Here is a 24,642-nt window from a genome sequence, read left to right on the forward strand (position 1 = left end):
ATTATTTTCCTAAAACTGTCTGTTGTGGAGTACAACTCACCCTCTAGTAAGTGCCTATGGGATCTTCAGTAAGATAGCAGAGAGTATCCAAACAGCAGAAAAAAACAACTTGAACATGTCTCTGCCTTTATGTACACTTTTATTATTAGCTTTCTATTCACTTCTGTGAATCTGATCAATGGCATTTCCAGGATGGTGTTTCCTTTTGAGGTAATAACAGTATCCTGAGCTGAACAAACTCCAAAGGTGGCAGTCAAGGAGACAGTTATCACAAAGTTAGCAATAAAGCACCCTGAAGTTGTCATACTGAACATTATTGCTGTCTGAAGTGGCATCGCTAGGTGGAGCAGCACAGCTTTCAGGCCAAAAATAAATAAATAAATTTAAAACGTTTGTGATGGAGAGGGAAGAAAAACAGGTAGAGAATAATCACCTCAGAGCTGTCTAAGTTACCCCAAGCCTCCTCCTGCTGCCTTCGGGGGCAGAGTGCTGTTCAGAATCTCTGGAATGCTGCACCCTTTGCAACTGACATCCCCGACATCCCCTTTGACAGCTATCTACAACTGCCTTTTGCAGGTCTCACCCTGTAGGAAATCTTTTAGGTCCTCTGTAGATTGCTCTGTCCCCTTTAGCCAGCATAAACGGCTTCAACAGGGTGAGGATCTCATCCAAGATGTCTAATGTTATGAGTGTCCATTATTTCAGACCCAGATTTCTCTTGCTCTCATGTAAGTGTGGGGTTCTCTCACATATTGTAAATTTACATGAAAAATGATAAATCAGAAAAATGTGGCTATAGACAATGTCAATCTGAAATGATTGTACTGTACTTTTAGAATACACAGTTCTAAATATTATTTACACTAAAAAAAATCAAGCATTTCAGTAAACTTTGTGGCCCCCCCCCCCCCTTATTTGGAACAGGGTGAAAGGGGTTAAAGAAAAAGACTGATTTGCCTTTTGAAACATTAATTACATTTTAACATTAATCTAGCATTTGCAGCCACTATTTCCCATATGTTATGAAGCTTTGTGGAGGTCTTCTCTCACCTACATTTTCTCATGTCCCATAAAGAAGTTAAAATGTTACACAGATAGCGACAGTTGCATGTGTGAATCATCCGTGTATTTAAGAGCAAGTACTCTTAAGACTTGAATACATTGACAAATGCACAAGGATAAAATCTCAAACACTAAATTGAAGACAAATACAGCAGAACCTCAGTAGCTCAATTTTATATTTTGCTCAAAACTGGTAGTACTGCCTATCATCTTAAAGATTAATAATTAAATGCGGTAGTGAGGCCTCAAGAAGTCATTTAAAATAGTTTTTTTATAATATACTACAAATATAAATACTAATCTATAATTATCAAAATACATGAAGTACTTGTTGGGCTGCCCCCTTTTTTTATTTTTTTTTAATTTGTTCACTTTCTCACTAATTCATGGTATTTAGCTATGCAAATTGAAAAATGGTTCCCAGTCATTAATAAGAATTCATGAGGTTCTTCTGTACTTGCCCTCTACAAGTATTTAATATGTAACAAAGAAAACACTTAGATGCTGTACATTAGTTTTATTCTATACACAGAAGTCCTCAGGAAATGTGACCTTCAACAAATAAAAAGCTGATGTAGTATAAAATAATGAGAAAAACAATGCAGTCAATTACAGTACACTGTCATATATAAAACTGTATGAAAAATATTTCTAGTAATTTGGTCTCATAACAATATACATTTATTTCAACAGTAGAAACAAATTTTGAATGTGAGAAATATCATTGTTTTAAGTTTCAGTTTCTTATTTAGTTTCCATGCCAGCTTTCTTTTTAGTTGCACTTTAAAAAGAGAAACAAAGACTTCCATTAATTTAATTTATTTTGCATACGGGTAAAAAAGAAAAAAACTCAACGGTCAATATGAAACTGAAAAAAGTGTCAGACTACAATACACAGACCCTTCAAGCCAAAGGAACGCTTATGACAAGGCAGCTAAAAATGGTAAGATTAATGGGATCATGCGTGTAAACTTTTAAGGAAAGAATACTAAATATTAAGACACGTTTATTGAAAGCAAGTCAAACTACATCACTATTTATTCAAACAGAGCCCTGTTACGATATCATACCCTGTTACCATTACCAGGGAAGTATTCTCCTGCTCTTTCCAGTCATATTCAAATTGTTTTATACATACTGTTACTCCCTGAATTTGAGTACTCTCTCTTCCTAATGCAATACAACATCCTTAATGCTAGTGACTGTTTTGCTTTAGTTAAAACAAACTAATGTTTTAAGCCATTAAATAAGGGCTATATTTCAAAACAATTATGTGGGGTTTTAGCTGTATCACTCCCATTGACTTTAACAAGAGTCGTGTGGCTAAAACCTCATGCAATGCTTTCAAATTTTAAGGTAGCTGATGAACATATTTTACTGCATTAGCACTGCCTAGTGTCTTTTGCTAGTATGAGATGACGGGAAGCTGGTAGTGTAATAGAAAGTCACCATTGCCTGCCTATTCCAAAAACCTTTCATTTAGGACCTGTGCTTTTTCCACAAATGCTTTCAACCTCTATAACATTGCAGGGAAATTCTTCCAATCACCAGCAGCTAAGTAGTAAAATTATACGTACACACATGGTATAGAAATTATTCTCCCAAATGTAATAGAATACAAACTTATATCAAAACATCTGAACTACTGTAAATCCAATTCTCTCCTCCAACATACCACTCCCTTTAAAAAAAATAAATATGAGAGAGGCACATTGTTTAGAAGGTTAGAATTGGCCTCATTACACTGGCTTAAAAATCTCAGGTTTTACATTTTCAATATGACATTTTTAGTGCTTACAGAACACATTAAACTGACATGTATGCTAACTGATTTGATTTTTCACCAAAATTCTTAGTTGAAATGAGTTCAACATTTCAACTGTCTGCAATTTTATCTTATAGCACACAATACACTATCTAATTAAGACATTTGAAAATATATTTACTATGCATATCAACCCCCTTTTAAAAAACAAAAGAAAATGATCCATAAGAAGAAAACTTTTAGACAGTCCATTAACGTACCATAATTATGTGCAAAATCTGTTTATCTTAAAAACCCCAGAGACTGCCAGAAGGGCAATATATGAATAACTGGTGACATAAATCCCAACCAAAATGTATTGCTATTGTAAAGTAAACATAAAAGTCAATATACTCAAATGGGTAAAGCTATCAACAAATTTCTAACACTTTCTAGACAACATTTTGATGGTGAGTAACAGGCATTAATGTTAAATCAAATTCCCAGATAAAATATTAGAAAAAATTATAAAAATATAGTTAACATTTGTAGCGTATAATTCTCTAAATTCACTCTAACATGCATACATCTTACAAAATGCTTTAAAATTATTAGCTGTAGAAAAATGGATTACTACACAACATATGAACGACAGTCTTGATGTGCACACCCAATCCAACTGCATTTGGTCTTGAAAGTGTTTTTCTTCAGGGTTATAGCTATATAGTCTGGTAAGAAAACCCCAACATAAAACCGAACAGTACCAACCTGATCCTAAATTCCATGTGCATGCAAGTGCTCTCAAACATTTCTGTTCTCCATCTCCCTGTTAACCCCTGAAGAAGAGCTGGTGAGAATGTGAACAGTAACTAATAAGCCAAGTAGAAAATCTCATCAATCAGGTCCGGTAGAACTAATTCATGGCAGAAAAGAAGATAGGTTCTTATTGTCTCATCTCACAGCAACTTTTAAAACAGTATCAAGTTTTCTTTAAGTAAGAAAATTGTTTAATATACTGTTGTGATTAAATTAAAAATGTAGCATGTGATCTGGTTAAGAAATGATATCATGAGTATCACTGTTAGGTCTCTGCCGTATAGTCAATGGAGGTAGCGGCTTTCCATAGAAATCTACATAAGAAACATACCAGAAGAAAAACGTTAGTATTGAATTTACAACATCTTTTTCAAAAGGACAGATTAATTCTACTGAATTCTTACTGCTTTAAAAACCAGGCAGACCACAATTTTAGGGCCAGATCCTGAAAACAATTACTACCCTGTGTAGCATTTACTAATACTAATAGTGCTATAGGTTTAAATTGGGTTAATCACATTATTAAGAACTATACCCCATAAAGAGTGTTTGCAGGACCGACCATTTAGAAAAACATCCAAACACAGCACTGCTGAATACTGCAGGCATATACAGGACTGACTAAGTCCAGCAATTATGCAACTGCAAAATCAAGGACAGGGATACCTATTCTAGTAAAGAAAATTAGGCCTAGTTTTTCAAAAATGAAAAGCAATTTTGGACACCTGACTTCACACATCTTAACAGGGCCTGATTTTCAGAAAGTACTCAAAGGCCACTCTCTGAAAATTTAATGTTCTGATGGTGTCTCAAGTTGGGCAGTCAGACATTAAGGTATTCAAAATCACGAATTACTTTGGAAAATTTAGGCCCCAATCTTTAATTTTGACAATACAGCAGTCAGTAGATAGATAGATAGATAGATAGATAGATAGATAGATAGATAGATAGATAGATAGATAGATGACAAAACAGAGGAAAGATCCTGCCTTACATAAACAGTTGTTATTTTTACAAACTTGCATGCGAATCATTACATGCAAAATATTAAAAATAAAATAAAGTGTCAAGAATGGTTGGTAACAAGAAACAGGTGGAAAACAGGAAAATGAACAAGCAGCTTTTAGAAGCTTTGGATCTCAATTTCAATAGTATTACAATGGAACTGTAAATCTTAAACCAATTATAGCTTGCCATTGCAAATTTTCAGATTTTTTTTAAACTCACAACACTGAATATATATTACAATTCACATTAAAAATATATGCCTTTACAAGAATTTTATCTATGCATGTAATGACTTACGGTTATATAGTTTTTAGAGTTTAGAACTAACAAAAGCAAGCAAATTCAGGTCTTACTCCTTAAGTACTTGTATACATGTTAGCAAGATCAGGGTTTTATTTTTCCCCATATACTCCGGATAAGATTGGCTACTGAAGACTAGTTTTACACTGATGTAAACCATTGAGTTACTCCCATTTTACAGTAGTGTGAGAAGAGAATCAGGAGCACAACATTGACAAAACCATTTTGAATCCTGATAGGGTAAATGAAAGCTTTTGAGAGGCTTCTGTTATAGTCTGCCTCTCACTGAGTAACTAAAAAGGAATTTTAGGAAGATTGGGTTTAGAGGGCAATCTAAGCTCCTGTAGCTGAAATAGTTTATGATTGATGCAAATATATCCCTCATGAGGAATAATGTGACATTCATTTACAAGTGTTGTCCTACAGTCACTTGCCTAGCCGGCAAAATTTCAATCTTTAGTTAAAATAATTGCTTAATTAAAGTTTCATATAACTGGCTATACTGCCTGTTGGCTCTGCCTAAACATCCTGCATACAACTCTCCACAAATAATGATGGAAGAATGATAAGATTCAGATCTTAAATATACTGATCATCATGTTTATGGTATGTTACTATAGAAGTCAACAGTACTAAGAAAAATTTATTTCTCTGATAACACTTAAACAGCACTATAACCAGAGCCTTGCAGAGTACTGCATGTTACACTGTATTGATTTTTAGATCTCTATATTGCCATCACTGTACTATGCATCTACTACACATCTAGAAATAGTTCAACATTTTAAAAAAGCTAGATACAAATATTTCAAATTATTCTCCCATTCTTACTAACACAGAGAGTCACACTAGAGCGAATAGGACTACTAAGGGAGCACTTGTGGTATTTCATGAGCACAGACAGAAACTAAAGCCACAGAAGTCACATTAAAGGGGATGGAGGCTTTAGATTCCCAAATGATGTGCTTGCTTTATTGACCAATCAAATATTTGTATTCTTTGCAAGCGACTTGGGTAAAATAAACATGTTACAAAGTTATGACTCTGCATCAGTACGAGATGGTGTTTGAAGCTTAACAAATTGGTTATTTTCAGTGGCTTTTTTCTTGGCTAAAAGGCCGTAAAACTACTCTAAGTGGAGCCCCTGCAAAAAGAATTTTCTCATCCTACAGTAATTGTGGTTCTTTGAGATATTGCAGTTCGTGTGGATCCCATTGTAGGTGTGCATGTGCCTCATGTGCACGAGATAGGATTATTTGAATAGCAGTGTCCGTTGCCTCCTTGTAGTCTTATGAGAGGGCATAAAGGGTGAAGCACTTGCAACTCTCCCTAGTTCCATTGCAATTCAAAGCCTGGGCTAGCTCAAGACTGTGAAAAGCAGCGATGGAGGGCAGGTTGTGAGATCCACACTGACTACAACATCTTAACTGACATGTACTGCAAGTTCCTTTAAGTAACCTTTCTTCTTTGAGTCTGTGTCAGTGCAGATCACACTGCAGGTGACTGGCAAGTTGTCTTCCCTCAGGATGGTGGAGATGAGGAGTTTCAACTGTATCAGTCCAACAGCGACTGCAGTACTGCTCTCCCGACCTTGCCACCTGATCTAGCTGCTGACTACAAGGCACAGTGTTTGACAAAAGAGGTTACTTGTTACCGTACAGATCTCTGATACTGGCACACTTGTGAAGCAAGTGGTGGACTGTTGCTTATGCTCTGGTTTAACACTATTTGCAGTTTGTTGGGAGAGATACAACATCCAACTGGTAACACAGCTTCACTGCGATATCCTTCAATACCCGTGACATAGCCTGACTTTTAGAAACCCTGGCTGTGACTAGATATAGACAGGCTGACAGTCTGAACAGCTCAGTCCTGGAAATGTAATAAAGTAAACTCCAGGATACCTCTAGTGTATGTGATTTCTTTTCTCGCAGTTCAGTGTGGCTTTGGGAAGAAAACTGGCATATTGATTGATTGCTTAAAGAGGTCTCAGAATTTCACCTAAGGAATGAACTTGGGGGGGAGTGGGGAGGGACAGGGCCGGCCTTAGGATTTATGGTGCCCTAGGCGAGATTATTAAACTGGTGCCCCTGTGCCTGATCTGCTCTTAGCAACACAAACATAAGCTTACAGTATTGGAAAACTTGCCACATTCATGTTATTAAAACCAGTTTAACTTAATGAAGCACACTGTAATGCTGATGGACTAGCACTAAAGAAGCAGCACTATAGAAAAAATTCTGATATGACAGAATGATTCAAATAATATTTTTTTTAATTTATCAAAATTTTATTGGAAATTTATATGAAAAGGTATTGAAACAGAGATTTGTTTTTAATTAAAAGCAATCTTTCTGGCTTTTTTGGCTGCAAAATCAATAATAATGTCATTGTATGACAAAGACAAAGTCGTGTCTTGTTCGATTGCAAGAATAGCAAGACCAGTTAAGCGTTCCTGACTCATGGTAGAGCGGAGATAGTTTTTAATGAGCTTTAGTTTTGAGAAACTCCGTTCTCCTGATGCTACTGTTACAGGAATTGTCAGTAGAATACGAGTGGCAATATACACATTAAGATATATGTCAACAAGTTTGCGGGTATGAATAAACTGTACAATGTCCATCACCGATTATGCATGTGGCAACATTGATGACAGTGTACTCAATTCTTCGTACAGTTCAAGTCCATTTAAATCAAAACTACCACAGTGCTTCAGGAGGCTCTCTAGGTTCTTGCACTTTGTCATTAGTTGCTCTTGTTTTCCTATTTCGTTGAATTTAGTTATGTCATACAAAAATCCAAACTGTTCATGGTGTACTTGCAAGGTATTAAACCTTTCATCAGCAGCAGATACTGCTTTATCCATCACAACATAAAAAAATTCGACCTCAAATTTATTTTCTGGATCGTCTATGGGAATGATCTGCTGTACAGATTCTTCACAAAGAAGTGTCCCTGGCCTTTTAAACTCATATTAACTATGTATTTACTTTATGAAAGTTGGAGAAAACATTGTGAAAACGTAAAACATTGGCTGCCCAACTTCTGGGCTGGCAAAAGTTATACTGACTCACAGGGAAAAAAAAAAGCAGGAGAATCTTAGTACAACATATGGTCACTTTATACCAGCGGTCGGCAACCTTTCGGAAGTGGTGTGCCAAGTTCACTGTAATTTAAGGTTTCTCGTGCCAGTAATACATTTTAATGTTTGTAGAAGTGTCACAGAGTCACCGGGCGATGCTCTGGAACTGCTCCCCACAAAGCCAGTCAGGACTTTGGGGAGCCTCTTGTCCCTTGGAGCAGACTTGTTCAGGACAAGAAGCTCACACGTCTTCACCTCCTGGGTCTCTCCTTGGAGCATTCAGCATCCTCTGCCCCTCCGTGCGCTTCCCACAGCGAGCCCGCCTCAGTGGGGTCCTGGGGAAGCCACCGGGTCCTGCACCCCCACTTTGCAGTCAGATGTGACTCTTAGCCAGCCAGTAAAACAGAGGTTTATTTGATGACAGGAACAGGTCTAAAACAGAGCTTGTAGATACAGCAAACCAGACCCCTCGGCCGGGTCCATTCTGGGGGGCAGTGAACCACGTCTGCACTTCATTCCTCGACCCCAGCCAGCTCCAGACTAACAACCCCTCCCAGCCCCTCCTCTCTCCTCAGCCCCTTTCCCGGGCCAGGAGGTCACCTGATCCCTTTGTCTCCAACACCTTCAGCTGGCACCTTTGCAGAGAAGGGGCCCAGGCCATCAGTTGCTAGGAGACAGAGTGCCAGGCAATTAGGTGCACTGTCCCTTTGCTCTTCAGCAATCACATGCCCTTATCCCACCACCTAGATACTTAAAAACTGCATAGGGGACACTGAGGCACCAACACAGTATTCAGAGGAAACATCAAGAACATTCCCAGTTCGTCACAAGAAGGTTTCTCTCTATGTCTATATTATATAAATAAACTATTGCTATTATCTGAGGTCTTGGCCACCGGTCCTGCTCAGGCCACTGCCAGCTGAGTAAATGAAACCCCAAACTGGCAGCGGGCTGGTGGCTGGAACCCTAGACAAGGATCCCAGGCCCTGCTCAGCCCGCTGCTGGTCTGGGGTTCTGACCACCAACTCCTGCCAGCCAGGATCCTGGTCGCCAACCCCCCCTCAGCCCGCTACCAGCCTGGGATTCTGCTCACCCAGGCTGGCAGGAGGCAGAGTGGGGCTGGTGGCTGAGCTCCTGACTGGCAAGGGGCTGGCAGCCAGAACCCCGGAGTAGCAGTAGGCTGAGTGCTGCTGGCACCCCAGACTGGCAGCAGACTGAGCCACTCAACCTCCACCGGCCCTGCTCAGCCTGCCACCAGCCCGCTCAACCCGCTGCCGGCTGAGTGAATGGAACCCCAGGCTGACAGCAGGTTGAGTGGTTCAGCTGGCCTGCTCAGTCCACTGCCAGCCTGGGGTTCCTTGAGGGTCACCAGGCCAGCAGCAGGTGCGGAGTGGGGCCGATGGCTGGTATCCCAGCTGGCAATAGGGCAGCAGCCGGAACCCCAGAGCAGTGATGGGCTCAGCCTGCTGCTGCATACCATCAAAAATCAGCTCACCTGCCACCTTTGACACATGTGCCATAGGTTGCTGACCCCTGCTTTATACACTAGTAAGGAGATGAGCATATTACAGTTGTTGGAGAGTTCTTATCAGGAGTAACAGGCTATATGAAAGTCAGGCAACATTTTTTGTTTCTCTGATGAAAACTGGCCCACTCCCTGCCTTTAACCAAACCTGTCACTAATAATTGTCAACAACTTAATTTTCTGTTTTTGGCTAAGATATTGATTTTTTTTTAAAAAAAATATTGAAATTGGATTCAGGATTGTTAGCAAGAATTTTTGGCAAACAAAGTTGTTAAATGACAATCTAAATGGCAACACAGTACTGCTTGTATGCTTGGCTCACCCCCCAGCCTGCTGGTCCAACAGCTGCAATAGACCCCAAAATCTACCTCTTGGGGTGCAGAGTGGCAACAGAAGCAGCAAACCCTCAGGTGCAATCACACGCCAATGGGCACTACCACCAGCCTTACGGACCATGGTGAAGTTAGCACAGCATCTGATCTCAGACAGGTCACCCATGGAGCCACAGCAGCTCATCTTGCCCTGTGCAGCTCCCCCCGGATGAGATGGATCGCTGACAGCTGCCAGCCCGGGGAGAGGCGCTTCCCAGCTAGGGTGGCCAGATCCAGATGTCCTGACTTTATAGGGCGAGTCCTGATATTTGGGGCTTTGTCTTATATAGGCACCAATTACCCCCACCTAGAGTGACCAGACAGCAAGTGTGAAAAATCAGGACAGGCAGTGGGGGCGGGGGGAGAGGGGGTAAAAGGAGCCTATATAAAAAAAAGACCCCAAAATTGGGACTGTTCCTATAAAATAGGGATATCTGCTCACCCCACCCCAAGTCCTGATTTTTCACACATCTGGCTAACCCCAGCCAAGCCCTGTGTGACATTCCAGTCCTGGCTCGCTGCCCAGGAAGTGAGTTACTTTCACTTTCATTCCTCAGCAGGCAGGCAGCCAGCTGCCTCCTATCCCCTCCCCCCAGCACTTCACCCAACCCAGCCCTGACGGAGGGGAGGGAGGAGAGAGAGAGGGGTGCTCCTGGGGAGGAGGGAGAAAGGAGGGGGTGCTCCGTGGGGCAGGTGGGAGAAGAATGGATGTTATGGGGGACAACAAAGGATACTGGTTCCAGAGCCACAGCCTCACCTGACCTCAGCCGGGGGGAAAGAGTCACACTCACAGGTGAGCTCCTTTCCCAACCCTACCCCCACCCCTTCCCAGAGACCCCAGCAGCCAATCCCATTCCTCAGACTGTGCTGCATTCGGCTCTCTCTAGGACCCAGCAGCCCTGCTTCTACATTGTCTGGGCTGCCTGCAGCGTGGTGCCCCAGGGAGAGTGAGGCCCTATGCCGCTGCCTATTCTGCCTATGCCTAAGGACGGCCCTGGGGAGGGAGACGTGCGGGGTCGTCAGCACCACCTTTTTGCTATGGAATGTTGAATGGATAGGATCTGCCATATGTGCTTGAAGCTCCCTCACTCATCTAGCTGAAGTGAGTGCCACTAGGAAGACAGTATTCAAAGCAAAGTGATGCAAGGAGCATTCTGAGAGAGAATAAAATGGCAACTCCACAAGCCTCAGGAGGACTGTACTGAGGTCCCAGGCAGGGGGTAGGTTTTCTAATATATGGGTAAGTATGTAATAGCACTTTGAGAAACTTACTGAAGAGGGATGAGGAAGGGAAGTAGGTGGGAGAAGGATATGGAAATGAATGGGGTAGCCACAGGCAATACCCACTTGTCTGAAGTGATATCGGACCAAGCCCGATGGAACAGGCAGTGTGACTTCTTAAGATGGCTGCTGTCTCCTGATCATTTCTGATGTGGTTCCTGACAAATCTGCTGTTTAGCTGCTGGAGTGAGGTGAGTGATGGAGGAGGCAGATGACCTCAAGTATTGCAGTGGTTTCTGTGGTGGATAGACCCCATGTCTACCCTAAAAACAGGGGTGAGCGTGCTGTCTTTCTGTTTAGGCTGATATTTGTAGGGCTTCCTAGAGGGGTAGTATATAAATTCCTAGTGACCCCAGGGTGGCCCTTAAATTTTTCAAAGACTGGAGTGCTTTGTCCATTCTTTTGCTGAAGAGCTCATTCCCTCGATCATCCATAGAGGGTTCTATATGGTGTCTTGGACCTCCTTTGGTATTTCAGATGTCAAGAGCCATGGTCACAACTATGGCCATATCAGAGGCATCTATGGCTACCCATTGGAGCTGTTCTAGCAACTGTTCGGCCTTCTTTAATGATCTCTCTAAATTCCCTCCTAGTATCCTGTAGTACATTTAAGAGGAAAGGGGTCAAATTTTCCCACGTGAGGAAATTACATCTGGCAAACTGCTCTTCTTAGTTTGCCACACAGAGTTGCAGTCAGGCAGATGAGTAGACTTTGCACCCAGAAAGGTCCAGTTTTTGGGGGTGTTTGTTCTTGGGCTTGCCTTTGTTGAGTTTTGACTTTTCCGCCTCAGATGATGGTGGTTTGGGTAGTGATGTCACAAAGGAGCCTGTTGTCCTCCTCTTCCTGGAGGTACAAGAGGGAAATCTGCTGCAAGACACCTGAGATGGCAGCTCCCATTCAGGCCAGCGTGGCCAGGGCAACATACTGGCCCGTTGCAGCTGTCGGCCCAATGCCACTCATACCTCCTTTGCAGCAGTGCCCTGAGAGAGGGATCTCTGGTACTAGCTCTAGGGCTGGTTCTCAGAAAGTAGAGGAGAAGCATCTCTGCTCAACACCATGGAGCAGGTGTAAACCAGTGATGGTGAAGAAGAGTAAGACACTTCAAATGACAATGCCATGGAGTAAGGGCTCAGATCCAATTCTGGTGCTGGGTACTACCTTGGTACAAATGATGTCCCCAGAGGGGATCTCGACAGTTCTGAGAGACTATATATAGGGCTTATAATCGGCAGGGTGGTTGGTGCTGGTGCCTTCATTGATGCGAGTGTTGATGCTTGTTTACTGCATTTTGCTCCTTCCTCAGACACTTTGACCTTGGAGGAGAGAAGACACTTCTCCTCTCTATGGGATGGTGTCTCCTGATGCTCAGCACTGTGTTTGAACTCCATTTTCTTTTGGTCTCACCACTCTGTTGGTGCACCAGTGTTGGCTCCGATGATGACACTGTCTGAGCCAGAGGCACCGCTGCCGAAGATGGAGTTGTCAACTCTGATGTGAATGTAGTGGTGACTGGTGCTGAAGGACTTGGCCAATGTCAACATAACCAAGGCCAATTCTTGCATCATCTTCTTTCCTGCCATTTTTTCACTACTGGACCCTGTGATATTACTAATGAGGGCATTCTGCGCCAAAAAATAAAAGTTCTGCATACAATATTGCAAAATTCTGCACATTTTATGTGTCAAATAAATGTGGAGGCTCCAACATGGCACTGAGGACAGGACACTGATTGCACAGAGGTGGGAATTCACTCTGCAGCTCTTCCACCCTCCACCTCCCGGGACATGGACTCAGCAGTGAGGCTGCACCCAACCCTGACACAGCACAAGCACCAGGCCTGCCTCAGAACCACCCCAGGGCCCTGCCCCTCCATGCCAGGTGCACGAAGTGTGGGTAGACAGGCTCAGTCCAACAGGATCCATCCAGGTGTGGGCAAAGAGGGTTCAGTATGGGGCAACCTGGGTGCGGGCAGCTTAGAGGTGGATCTGGACGCACTGGGGTTTGTTGGGGGGGGTTCTGGGTGCAAGGGTAATGAGCTCTGTGGGGGAGTCCAGGTGGAGGTGGTTGGAGCTCAGTGGCAGTTCGGGTCTGGGAGCAGGGGATAGAACTTGGCAGGGGGTCTGAGTGTGGGGGTTCAGATGCTGAGGGAGCAGGGCTCAGTGAGGTGGGGCTCCAGGTGCACCTAGTTGGGTCTTGGTGGGGTGGAGATCTAGGTGCGGGTGACTTAGCGGGGTGGTCCAGCTGCAGGGGAAGTGGGGCTCAGCATGGGGGGTTCTGGACAGTGATCCCTCCCTTGCAGCTGAGGAGCGACGGGTGCAGGAAGCAGGGACAGACTGCAGAGCTTCCTGCAGCCTGGGCAGAAATCTAGGGGTGGGTCTGAATGAACTCTCGACGCTGTGCAGGGGAAGAGGAAGTCCTCCTCCACCCAACCCAGCCGGGACTACCACATTCACCCGGTTTCATCTTGCTGCCATGGGCAATAAGAAGGAACTGAAGGATGGTCATGGCTGTTTTACCCTTTATGTCCTTGCATGGGGGCATGAGGCAGCACAGGGAGCATGGTGGCCCCAACGTACACTGTTAATCAAAAACACGTGCTCTCATGCACCTGAATGCCTAAAGTGGGATTCGCACTAACATACTTGAAGAACTTCAGTTTTTAAATTTCAGCAAATATTATATGTCGCAGAGGACAAAAGGACCTGAAATCAAAAAACACAATGGATTGGAAGGCTCTAGGATTTAAAAAGTTGTTTCACAGAGTTAGTTACTGGGAAAATTTTGCACTAATTAAATAAATCCCTGAGAAGAACAAGGGTAAACAATGTTTTTGCAAAAAGCAACAAGAGTCCTGTGGCACTTTATAGACTAACAGACGTATTGGAGCATAAGCTTTCGTGGGTCAATACCCACTTCGTCAGACACATGCATTACCCACGAAAGCTCATGCTCCAATACATCTGTTAGTCTATAAGGTGCCAGAGGACTCTTAGTTGCTTTTTACAGATCCAGACTAACAAGGCTACCCCTCTGATACTTGACACAATGTTTTTGCATTTGCTTGCTAGATCCAAACTGCCATGGTCTTCAGTGGATACCTGCAGTCAATAGGAGTTCATCTCACAGCATCTTTCATTCAAGGATCTCAAAGTATCACAATTTTACAGATGGGAAAACTGAGGAATACAGAGGTTACGTGACTTGTCCAAGGTCACACACAGCCAGTGGCAGAGCTGGGAATGGAACCTAGGTTTCCTGATTTCCAGTCCCGTGCTCTAGCCACAAAACAGAAAGCCTCACTTATGAGCAAATCAGATGTAAGCAAAGAGTATGACCCTTTCCCTTCCCTCCCTACCTCTTTTCTGGCTTTTCTTTCACTCTTTCTTCTCTTTAAACTCCTTAAAAGAAGAGTAAGATTGTTTTACGGTTAAGATTTAGTAAATATAAACTACAGATACTTCTCTTACTGCACGTAACAGTGTCTCCTGTAGAAAGTAATTTTTTTTCTTTTAAAATCTCATTTCACTTATATCCATTCGATCAGAATTTTAAAAAACACTAACGTAAAAAAAAACAACATATGCTATAAAAGCCTCTGCATGGAATTGGGAAAAAGCTGTAATACCAGACAATATACAAAACATCTCTTGCAGGGTCTGCTGTAAAAGGAGATGTTTTATGCAAACAAACAATACTGAAATTATTTCTGCCTTAAATAGATATTTAAATTGTTATTAGAATTAAGAGAAATAATAATTCAGCTCACGGAGGAAAAGTTAAAACCAGGAATCTCCTACATTTTAATAGAGGTCATTCAACTTAATCCTCCCAGCATCTGGTGCATTTACAGGGACATTTTCTATTACAGTGTCAGCTATGTAATTCAAAGGTGTACAGATGCCTTTAATTTTCATTCCGGCAATAAAACATATCCAGATCTATGCCAAAGTACACATGGATGATGCTCATAACATGTTACATTTTTTTTAAATTAAATGTAGTTTTTTGTTTTAAAATATTTTGGAACTGTTAAATTAAAGTTCTTCACATTCAGAATGTTGCCAATATGTATGGATAATTGAAATGTATATTTGATTTACTTCTAAGTTTTAAAAGCATTTTAAATTACGATGAAGTAAAAAAAGAAGAAGTGTTTGATTCTGAAATTTTAAGGGATGGGCCTTGTTACTGCAGTATATATGGCATATCATAATAGGTAAGTGCATGCTATTGTACAAACATCCTCAAATGATTTATGACACCACATGCTGCTTTGAACTCCTTTTGGGGGGAAAGGAAATAAAGAAAACACACACATTAAAAAAAGGAACCGAAAATCAAAAATATGCTTTTAACAAACACAGGGTTAGTTTTTGGTTGAACGTATTAAAGAAATAAAAAGGTGAAGAATGGAATGAATGTATAAGAAAACAATGACTAATGCTCTTTTTTAAAAAATTACCAGTATGACGGGTCTCACCAAGAGGTTCAAGTTTTCGAAGTCTATTAACGTTGGGGGTTCCCCAGCCAACTAAAGAAAAACACACACAATAAAAAACGTACCTCTGTCAAAATATTTGGCTCTGAAGAAAAGCTGGGAGGGCAGGAGAATCTTTCTCCTCAGAAGACAAGAAAGCATCAGGGGGTAGGGGAGGAATACTTTATACATGGTATATTAGTGAATCCACTGGAAATAAAATACTATTTAGAATATAATGTAAAGCAACGATGAAAAATATCTTAATATTTTAGAGAGCTGCACTTAATTTTTTTTGCACTTTTGTTAAGCAACAGACAAAACACTCTCTGTTTCCCCAGCTTTATACTTACAACCTAATATTAACTCCATACACTGTAAAAGATTCCATCAATAGATGCAGATACTGAAAAAGTTAACCAATTAAAAAGCTGGAAGAACAGTGTACTTCAATCAGATAGGACAAGCAGATCATCCTGAAAATCAGGACACTAGCTATTTGTAAGACAAGATATCTAAATCATCTCTGAAATATTTTTGTACCTGCCTGTTAATTGCTGTAGGTACCATCAGTATTTTTTTTTCCTGCCATAGAAGTAATGTTCAAGTTATACCAAGGTGCATGATTTCCAAGATCTGTGAGGAGTTCAAAAGATTAAGTTTTCTACTGGCAGTTTTACATATTAATAATCAGATTTTTCTTACTCAGTACATTATGAGCGTTCTTGGACGGATGTCATTGGGCCTTCTTTTGGCTTTCTGGAAAGCAAGTGATTGTGTGTTTTCTCCAGCTGTTCCTACTGAAGCAGCTCACAATATGATGAGCAAGAAATCAGAATGGTCACACTTTATATTTAAGTAATATTAACAATTTATAAAGGTTTATTATTGATATATGTAGTTATACCAAATACATTACATCTGAACGGGGAGTTATTGAAGCATAGCTATATATTACTCTTCTACAGCCATGCTGGTCAATTTTCCCAAGCTCTAGCTAGGAACTGAGAAAATATATCCTGCAGGTTAGCTTGCCTAGTGAGTTGAGAGACTTAGGGAAAGCCTACTGACATAATGATAGTGCTCAACAGCCTCGTACAAGTGGGGATCTACATGGGCAATTCTCAAAAGAAACTAATCAAACTATGATGGCGTAATCCTGTGTGAAAACTGTTTTTCTCTCTGTGTTTAAAAAGCAAAGTCTTTTAAGGGCCCAGCTTTCATGAAGTGGCACACTTATCGCCACAGGGTCTTTAACTCACCTGGTGGAAGAGGTGGAGGTGGGGTCGGATTTTTGGGAACAGCTTCCTCTGCACTGATTGGTTCCACCCTGTGACTCCTTTTTAACTTCAATTTCTTTGTTTTCTTTTTACTGGTATCTACACCAGATGGAAAGAAAACAGTTCATAGACCACACATTTACTGTTAAGAATGAATTCTACAATATGGTACAGATGTGTCCTTGTGATGACTAGAAGTGTTGGGATGGACTGCTCTAAGTATTTTCATTCAGCAGTCTTGACATGATATATAACCCACACAACAGACTTTTAAACCTTATTACTGTAAATAATCGAGTATGTGCATGTAAGGTCCAATATTTGTCTTTAGATAGGTGAGTACAACTCATTGACATTAATGCAAAGTGTGTTATGTATTTGACAGTACTGGTAAAAATGGGTCATTTGTAACTGGATAAGATTGATTAATACAATAATTCTTGGTAAAATTATGACATTCCTCTGTACAGTAACATAATTGTGTATTTGTATCCTTTGGTTATTTGTGATGTGGCATGTACAAAGTCATACAGACACAGGGAAGAGTTGGGTGAAAAATAAGACAATCAAATTAAATATAACAGTGGTAGTTATGACAGTAAGTGGCTATATTCAAATTGGAGTTATCACCTGAATCAAGGCATTCTGAGGTTTGTTGGTCACTCTCTTCTTCATGTTCTAATTGCTGTGCGAGTGCAGATTTGTATGTTTCTATAAGTCTATTATCATTTGTTTTTTGGCTAGAGCTGCTGGTCAGGCTCTGCGTGTCCATTTGTTCCTGCTCTGCTTTAGGTTTCAAGGCAATGGCATCCTTTTCAATCTCCATCCTCTGCCTCTTCTCTTGTTCAATTCTTTTTTCATTCTAGCAAAAGTAGTACAAGATGTCATTTTAACAATATCGAGTGTCAAAGACTGCTCTAAAAAGATAGGAAGAGCATCCGAAACACAAGGGGGTAGAATCTGATAGTCCATTTTATAAATAAAATTCTCATGTGTAGCATAAATAACAAGTTTCAAGAATGTGCAAAAGAGGAAATAAAAACCCCAAGTTTCACAAGATGCTGCTCAAGATTTAACCTAGAAAAATGAACAACTAAAAGCTCTAGAAGTAACGTTTAGACTTCTGAGGGCTGGTCTACACTACAGGGGAAAATCGATCTCAGATACGCAACTTTAGCTACATGCATAACGTAGCTGAAGTCGAAGTATCTAAGATCGAATTACTCACTGTCCTCACGGCGCAGGATCGATGTCCACGGCTCCCCATGTTGACTCCGCAACTCCGTTGGGGTTGGTGGAGTTCCGGAATCGATATAAACGCGTTCGGGGATAGATATATCGCATCTAGATGAGACGCGATATATCAATCCCCGAGCAATCGATTGCTACCCACCAATACAGCTGGTAGTGAAGACGTAGCCTGAGTGGTAACCAGTTTAGGGAGGAATGGCTGCATACAGCTTCAGGGCCTAAATGTGTTTTCATTCTTTTTACTTTTTTTAAATGCCATGTGAGAAAAAGATACAAGTACGAACAGTGTCAATACCCTGAGCAAGAGAATTAAAAACTTTTACTAACTCCTTCAATTTCTATTCATTTATTTTGTTTAGAAAAACACACAAGTTTTGAAATACCTTGCAAATCACCATTTTGTCTTGGTGGAACACTGATTACGTAATGCAGACTTGATAGAGTATCTCTTCCACAAGTTCCACATAATGAGCAGCTCTGCAGCACTTGTAGCACTCTTCTTCTCCCCCCTCCCCACAGATGCACAGTACTGTAGGATCCTGTGAAATGTGTCATTGTGCAATAGCTGACTTTACAGGATATGATTGTGTGGATGCTCGTCCTGGAGAGTAGGACCAAGTCTTGACTATTTACATTTATTGGAGCTCACTATTTTTTCTATGAACACAATATCTTAAGTCAAACAAAAGAAAAATATGGTACACTAAATATGAATCTGATGGCTATTTGAGTTAAAAGGAAGGGTCTGAAGAAAACTTTATTTATACAGTTTTCATGTTCCATAACTAACACACCAGTTCAACAGCTCTAAATCAATAGAAAATACTGTATTATGCTGCAAGTCTGTATGGTTAAGTAAGGCAGGGGAATCCCATATGACTGGTCACATGGTTGAAACAGCTCCTATAAAGCCAAAATAAAACCCCACTTTTGCAACAAAAAATAAAAGGAGTGAATGAAGCTGATTCCAATTAAATGGGTTACCGAAAACAGCTTCCTCTGAACATTGCAACAGTTTATTCTGAAAATTCTGCAGTAAATTGCATGGCAATCAAAACATTTTTTTAAAATTGGTACTAAGATATTTCTTTATTGTTAGATTACTGATACAACTTCAAAGCATACAAAAAACAGTTACTAACTTTTCGTAACTGTTGTTCTCCGAGATGTGTTGCTCATGCATATTTCATGTTAGGTGTGTGCGCGCTGCATGCACCGGTGCCCAAGATTTTTCCCCTCAGTGGTTTCCATTGGGTTGGCTCTAGCATCTTCTGGAGCTACACACTTATGTGTCATTATAACGGGTGCTGCCCACCACGCACCCTCTCACTTCCTTCTTGCTAGTTAACTCCAGCAGAAGGATAGGAGGGTGGGTCATGGAATGGACATGAACATCACATCTCAAAGAACAACAGTTACAAAAAGCTAGTAACCACTTTTTCTTCTTCGAGTGCTGATTCGTGCCCATGTTAGGTGACTCACAAGCAGTACCCAAGAAGGTGGGGTCAGAGCTCATGGACACTCTCTTCTGTAACTTGCATCATCTTGGGCCTGCTAGGTAATGATGTAGTAGTGGGATGTGAAGGTATGCACCAGTGACCAGGTTGCGGCTCTGCAGATGTCCTGAATTTGGACCTGTGCGAGACATGCTGCTGATGAAGCCTGGGCTTGTGTGGAGTGAGCAGTTAAGATGGATGGAGGCAGGACATTTGCCTGCTCATAACAAGCCCAAATACAGGCAGTTATCCAGGACAAGACCCTCTAGGCAGACACAGGAAGCCCTCTCATCCTTTCTGCTATTGCTACGAAGAGTTGCAATGGACTTAAAGGGCTTAAAGACTTGTGGAAGGGGCTTAAAGACTTGTGGAAGGGGTTTTGTCCTTCTCAATATAAAAAGCAAGGGCATGCCTAATGTCAGAGTGAAGCAGCTGCTCCTCAGAGTTCTTGTGAGGTATAGAATAGGAGATCTGTCCATGGGTGGAGGAAAGCATCGGAGAGGGAGCCCATACAGTGCCTGTGCAGCAAACCTCCAGGTGAAAGGAACACGTGTGGTGAGAGGAAAAGGAACTGCTGAGGACATGTGCCAATACATTCTGGGCTCCCAGAAAACGTGACACCTCCAGATGAACGGAGTGCCTTGCACAGAAGTCCCACAGACATATGGTCTCCTGACACGGGGCCAAAGATCAAGCCTCACCCTGCTTGTTGATGTAAAACATGTCCACGGTATTGTCTGTCAGGACTTGCACCACCTCGCCTGAAATCTGGGGAAGGAACACTTGGCATGCTAAGCGTACTGCCCTAAGCTTCCTGAAATTTATGTGCAAAGAGAGTTCTTCTTGGGACCAGAGGCCCTGAGTTCTGAGTTTGGCTCCCCACCTTAAGTCTGACACATCCGAGATTAAAGTACATGCTGCCATGTGCCCCAACAGTTTGAGGCAAACCTGAGCTGTTGTGATTGGGTGGACCTTGACATTGGATATCAGGTCTGACCTGGGCTTAAATTAGGCTTCCGGCAGAAAGGCCCTGGCTTAGGTTGAGTCCAGCACTGCCACGATACATTTTATTCTCTGAACTGAGGAAAGAGCTGACTTCTGCTTGTTTATCAGCAGACCCAGCACTCAGAAGGTGGCTCAGACCATGCTGATACTGTTCTGTACTTAAGCCTACTACCAACCTTTGCTCAGCCAGTCAAGGTCTGAGTAGAACTGGACACCTCGCTGTCTGAGGAAGGCTGCTATTAGCGCCATACATTTCTTGAAAACCCGAGGGGCTGCCAATAGGCCAAAGGGACGAGCGGTGAATTGATAGTGGTGTTGACCCATTATAAAGCTGAGAAATCTTTTGTGGCCACAGAAGATAGAAATGTGAAAGTATGCGTCCTTTAAGTCAAGGGTGGTGTACCAGTCTCCTGGATCCAGGGAGGGAATGATGGAAGCTAGGGAGACCATGCGGAACCTCAGTTTCTGTTGAAGTGATGAAGGTCCAAGATAGGCCAGAAGCCCCCTTTGGGATTAGAAAATACTGGGAGTAAAACTCCTTCCCTCTCAAGTCTTGTGGAACCTCCTCCACAACCCCCATCCATAGGACAGACTGAACCTCCTAGAAGAAGAGTTGCTTATAAGATGGGTGACTGAAGAATGATGAGAGTGGGGAGTGGGAGGAAGAGGTGGATAAAAACTCACAGATATATCTGCCTGTCCCTGTACTCAGGACCCAATGGATATTATGCATGACCATGAAGGGCTGAATAGGGACAGGCAGTCCAAAACCAAAAAGGGAGTCAGATCCGAAATGGTGACTGGCACAGTACCCTCAGGCACACCTTCAAAAAGCCTGCTTAGGCCCCCAGGGTATCAATAAGGCGGTGTGTGATGTCTCTAAGCTGCTCAAATTTCGAGACCCAGGGTCTCGGGACAGCCTCATGTGGGGTGGATGAGGAGGTGGCTCCTTCCTCTTACTCAGCTACGTTCTCCTAAGCCAGCTCCTGAACACTGGTACAAGGGTTGGTATCAGAGTCAGGGTATGGCACCTACTGGGAAGGAGTGGTAGCCTGTCTCTTGGAAACCACCAAGTAGGAGCGATGGGAAGTAGGACCTGGTAATGGGGAAAACCCTCAGGGATTCCAGTAAGGCCATGGCACAGGCCAGTGGCCCATTGGCCAGGTGCTGGCAGAGGGACTGGCACTGAAGTCCAGTGGCAGATAGGCTGGGTACTGGTGATGGGCTTTAGGTTGCACATAAGGTGATCTTGACACCAGGATCAGGGACGGCTTGCCCTTAGAGGGTGCCAAGGGGCCAAGTACCAGGAAGAATTCTGACACTCTTTGTTCCTTCCTACTTCCGGTCACTGGAACTGACAGATGTCCTGCTGGAGTTGCAGCAACCGGGAGAGAAAGTAGGTCCCTAGCTGCTTGGAAAGCCTCCGGGGTCTATGGATTGGTCAGACCACTGATGCCACGGTGGCTTCCAGGTGCCAGCAGAGGGTCCCGCACTGGACTCAGTGTTCTAGCTGGAGTTGATGGTGCCATTGCAGGCCCGGGAGAGGAAGAGTAACCTGGCACGCGTCTCACTGTGCTGCCTTCTCTCTGCTTGTCTTTTTTCTGCACCGGTGAGCACACACTGTCGGTGCACTGCTTTTTCTGCTTCTTCCTTGGCACTGGACATGGTGAATGGTGCCAGGAAGAGCTCGGTGCCAGAGTGCTTTGCGCTGACGCCAATGTGTTCGGTGCCGAATCCACGAGGGTGGCTTCCATGTGGATAGCCTTCAGTCTAATGTCTCTGTCTTTTTTAGTGCAGGGTCTGAAGTCCTGACAGATCTGGCACTTGTCCTTCAAGTGAGTCTCCCCCAAGCACTTCAAGCAGCTGGAGTGTGGGTCACTCACAGGCATAGGTTTGCCACAGGAGGTACAAAGCTTGAAGCTTGGGCACCAGGGCATGCTCAGCCCCTGGGGCGAAGGAGTCCCTCAACGACAGGAACTATCTATTTACACTAACACTAATTACGAAACCTATATACACTGAACTATGATAACCAAGGATGAAGTTAGAGTCCAAAAACCACTGAGAAGAAAGCCTTGCCAAAGCAAGAGGGGTCATTCCAGCAACCGTCAGGAGTGGTAAGAAGGAAATGAGAGGGCATGTGGCTGGCAGTGCCTCTTTTATCGATGCATAAACACGCAGCTCCAGAGGGTGCTACAGCCAGCCCAACGGATACCACTGAGGGAAAAATCTCCAGCAACAGTGCGTGTGGCATGCACATGCGTAACATGGAATGGACATGAACATTCAAAGTAGAAACTAAGATTCTCAAGATGAAAGCTATCATAATGTGTTTGCAACTTTATAGATGAACAAAACTCTCAAGAGCCCAGATTTTTATCATTGCTCAGACACCTGTAGGTCCAATATGATTGACAATTTTAAATATTCGTACCTCAGTGATTATGGTAGATATTGGCTGGAAGGGGTTGCCAGAAATTGGCTCAGAGTCAACCTCCTTAGGTATACTTCTTCCTTCAAATTCAGCTTCTTTTCTCTCCCTTTGTTCTCTATTTTTTTGTTAAAAAACAGAAGAATCTTGAAGCAATAAAATCAGAAATATTAGAACACTTATTAGGTCATCTAATTTGTCCCCCACCTCATGCTAGATTGTCTTTTTACAGAATGTCTTTATGTTTTGAACACTGTACTCTAAAATGATAAAGTTCTGAGCTAATCTAAAAAAAGAAAGATTGATTTTATTGAGTTAGTTTTCAATAAAATAGCTCTAAATAGCCTGGGGCCAGGCCACAACATGCTGCCACAGTTATGATCAGCAGAGCTACTGATGATAGATTCCCCTCTACAAGCTACAGACAGGGCTGCTAGCAGGATGTTCTGAATAAGGGCTCCAGACTGTTCTCCGATCCCTGCTGTGCTTTAGCCCAGATCTGTCCATTTTTACTGCATCCTTTCTGCAGGGCCCACTTGTTTCCCCTGGCCTTTGACATGAGTTCAGGAAGAATGAAGTATTGGCCAGTACATTGGGGTGTTATCTGTATTTAGAGCAGCTGTTTGGCAGAAGGGGTCTGTACTACATTAAATCCTTACAATTTATCTAGTACTGCTTTTCCTTGGATTTCCTAAATACTAAACTAAATGGGGGACTGCTTCTGATAGCTCAGCACTGGTACTACAGCAATACATTTCACAAAAGTCCTTCATGGTTAATTCTAACTGGTTAATTAAAGCTTTGCATGGGCACTTTGGTTGTTTGTTTACTTCGATTTATAATCATCTGAACAGTGCACACCCAATGCAATGCCTGAAAACAGGTATAGTGCTGATTAAAACTGATGTGAATAAATTCTCTGGCTGATGCATTCTGAAGCAACTACACTTAGAGAGAACTCTTGGGGAGACTGTGTGAATGGAATCGCAGTAATCAATCAGGAAAGTAACTGAAATATAGATTGAAACAGAATTCCACCTGAGTTACGAATACGTACAAATATCTCATGACAAGAGATTTATCTGATGCAAATAGCTAAATGAAAGTTCCATAACTGTTAAATCTGAACCCCTCAACTGCTGTCAGAAATAGCAAAGTCTGCAAGTTGGGAGGAAGGCCTCATCTCCAATGGCACTTCAAGTTTACCAAACCTCCAAAACTTTTAGCCTAATTCAGTCTGAGCCAATTCTATAATATTTCCCAAGGTAAACAAACATGACCAGTTGCCATGGGTCAATTAAAAAATGTGGAAGCCATACATCCATTTGAGACATTTCTTCTCATAACCCATTTCCTCATTACCTCTCCCAGACAGAGCAACTCAACAAAGTCAAAGGCCCAGTCAACCCAGAAAACTACACCAGTTTAACTAAAGGTGCTGTTTTACACAGTTTTATGTGACCAATTAATTCAATTTAAGCCTTGCTTATGCTGATTTAGCTTAAATTAATG

At 42.2% G+C, this 24,642-nt stretch overlaps 1 protein-coding gene across 6 annotated transcripts in view; it reads right to left on the bottom strand.

Annotated features, from left to right (window-relative positions):
- Window positions 1-1,564: 1,564 nt before the first annotated feature.
- ARL13B (ADP ribosylation factor like GTPase 13B) overlaps window positions 1,565-24,642 on the bottom strand; it is a 98,180-nt gene continuing 75,102 nt past the window's right edge. Inside the window, exons 7-12 of one of the 6 annotated variants that reach the window (XM_030581633.1) lie at window positions 23,134-23,248; window positions 17,578-17,809; window positions 16,930-17,046; window positions 15,671-15,721; window positions 14,546-14,588; window positions 3,851-3,936 (exon numbers count right to left, since the gene is read on the bottom strand). In XM_030581633.1, the coding sequence (XP_030437493.1) occupies window positions 14,581-14,588; window positions 15,671-15,721; window positions 16,930-17,046; window positions 17,578-17,809; window positions 23,134-23,248 (523 nt within the window). In that variant the 3' untranslated portion in view covers window positions 3,851-3,936; window positions 14,546-14,580. Of the gene's footprint in view, window positions 3,937-14,545; window positions 14,589-15,652; window positions 15,722-16,214; window positions 16,304-16,929; window positions 17,047-17,577; window positions 17,810-23,133; window positions 23,249-24,642 lie in introns of those variants that run through there. The other 5 variants (XM_030581613.1, XM_030581595.1, XM_030581586.1 and 2 more) reach the window with 5 other exon arrangements.

Source organism: Gopherus evgoodei, chromosome 1, assembly GCF_007399415.2.
Source record: "Gopherus evgoodei ecotype Sinaloan lineage chromosome 1, rGopEvg1_v1.p, whole genome shotgun sequence".
Lineage (NCBI taxonomy): Eukaryota > Metazoa > Chordata > Testudines > Testudinidae > Gopherus > Gopherus evgoodei.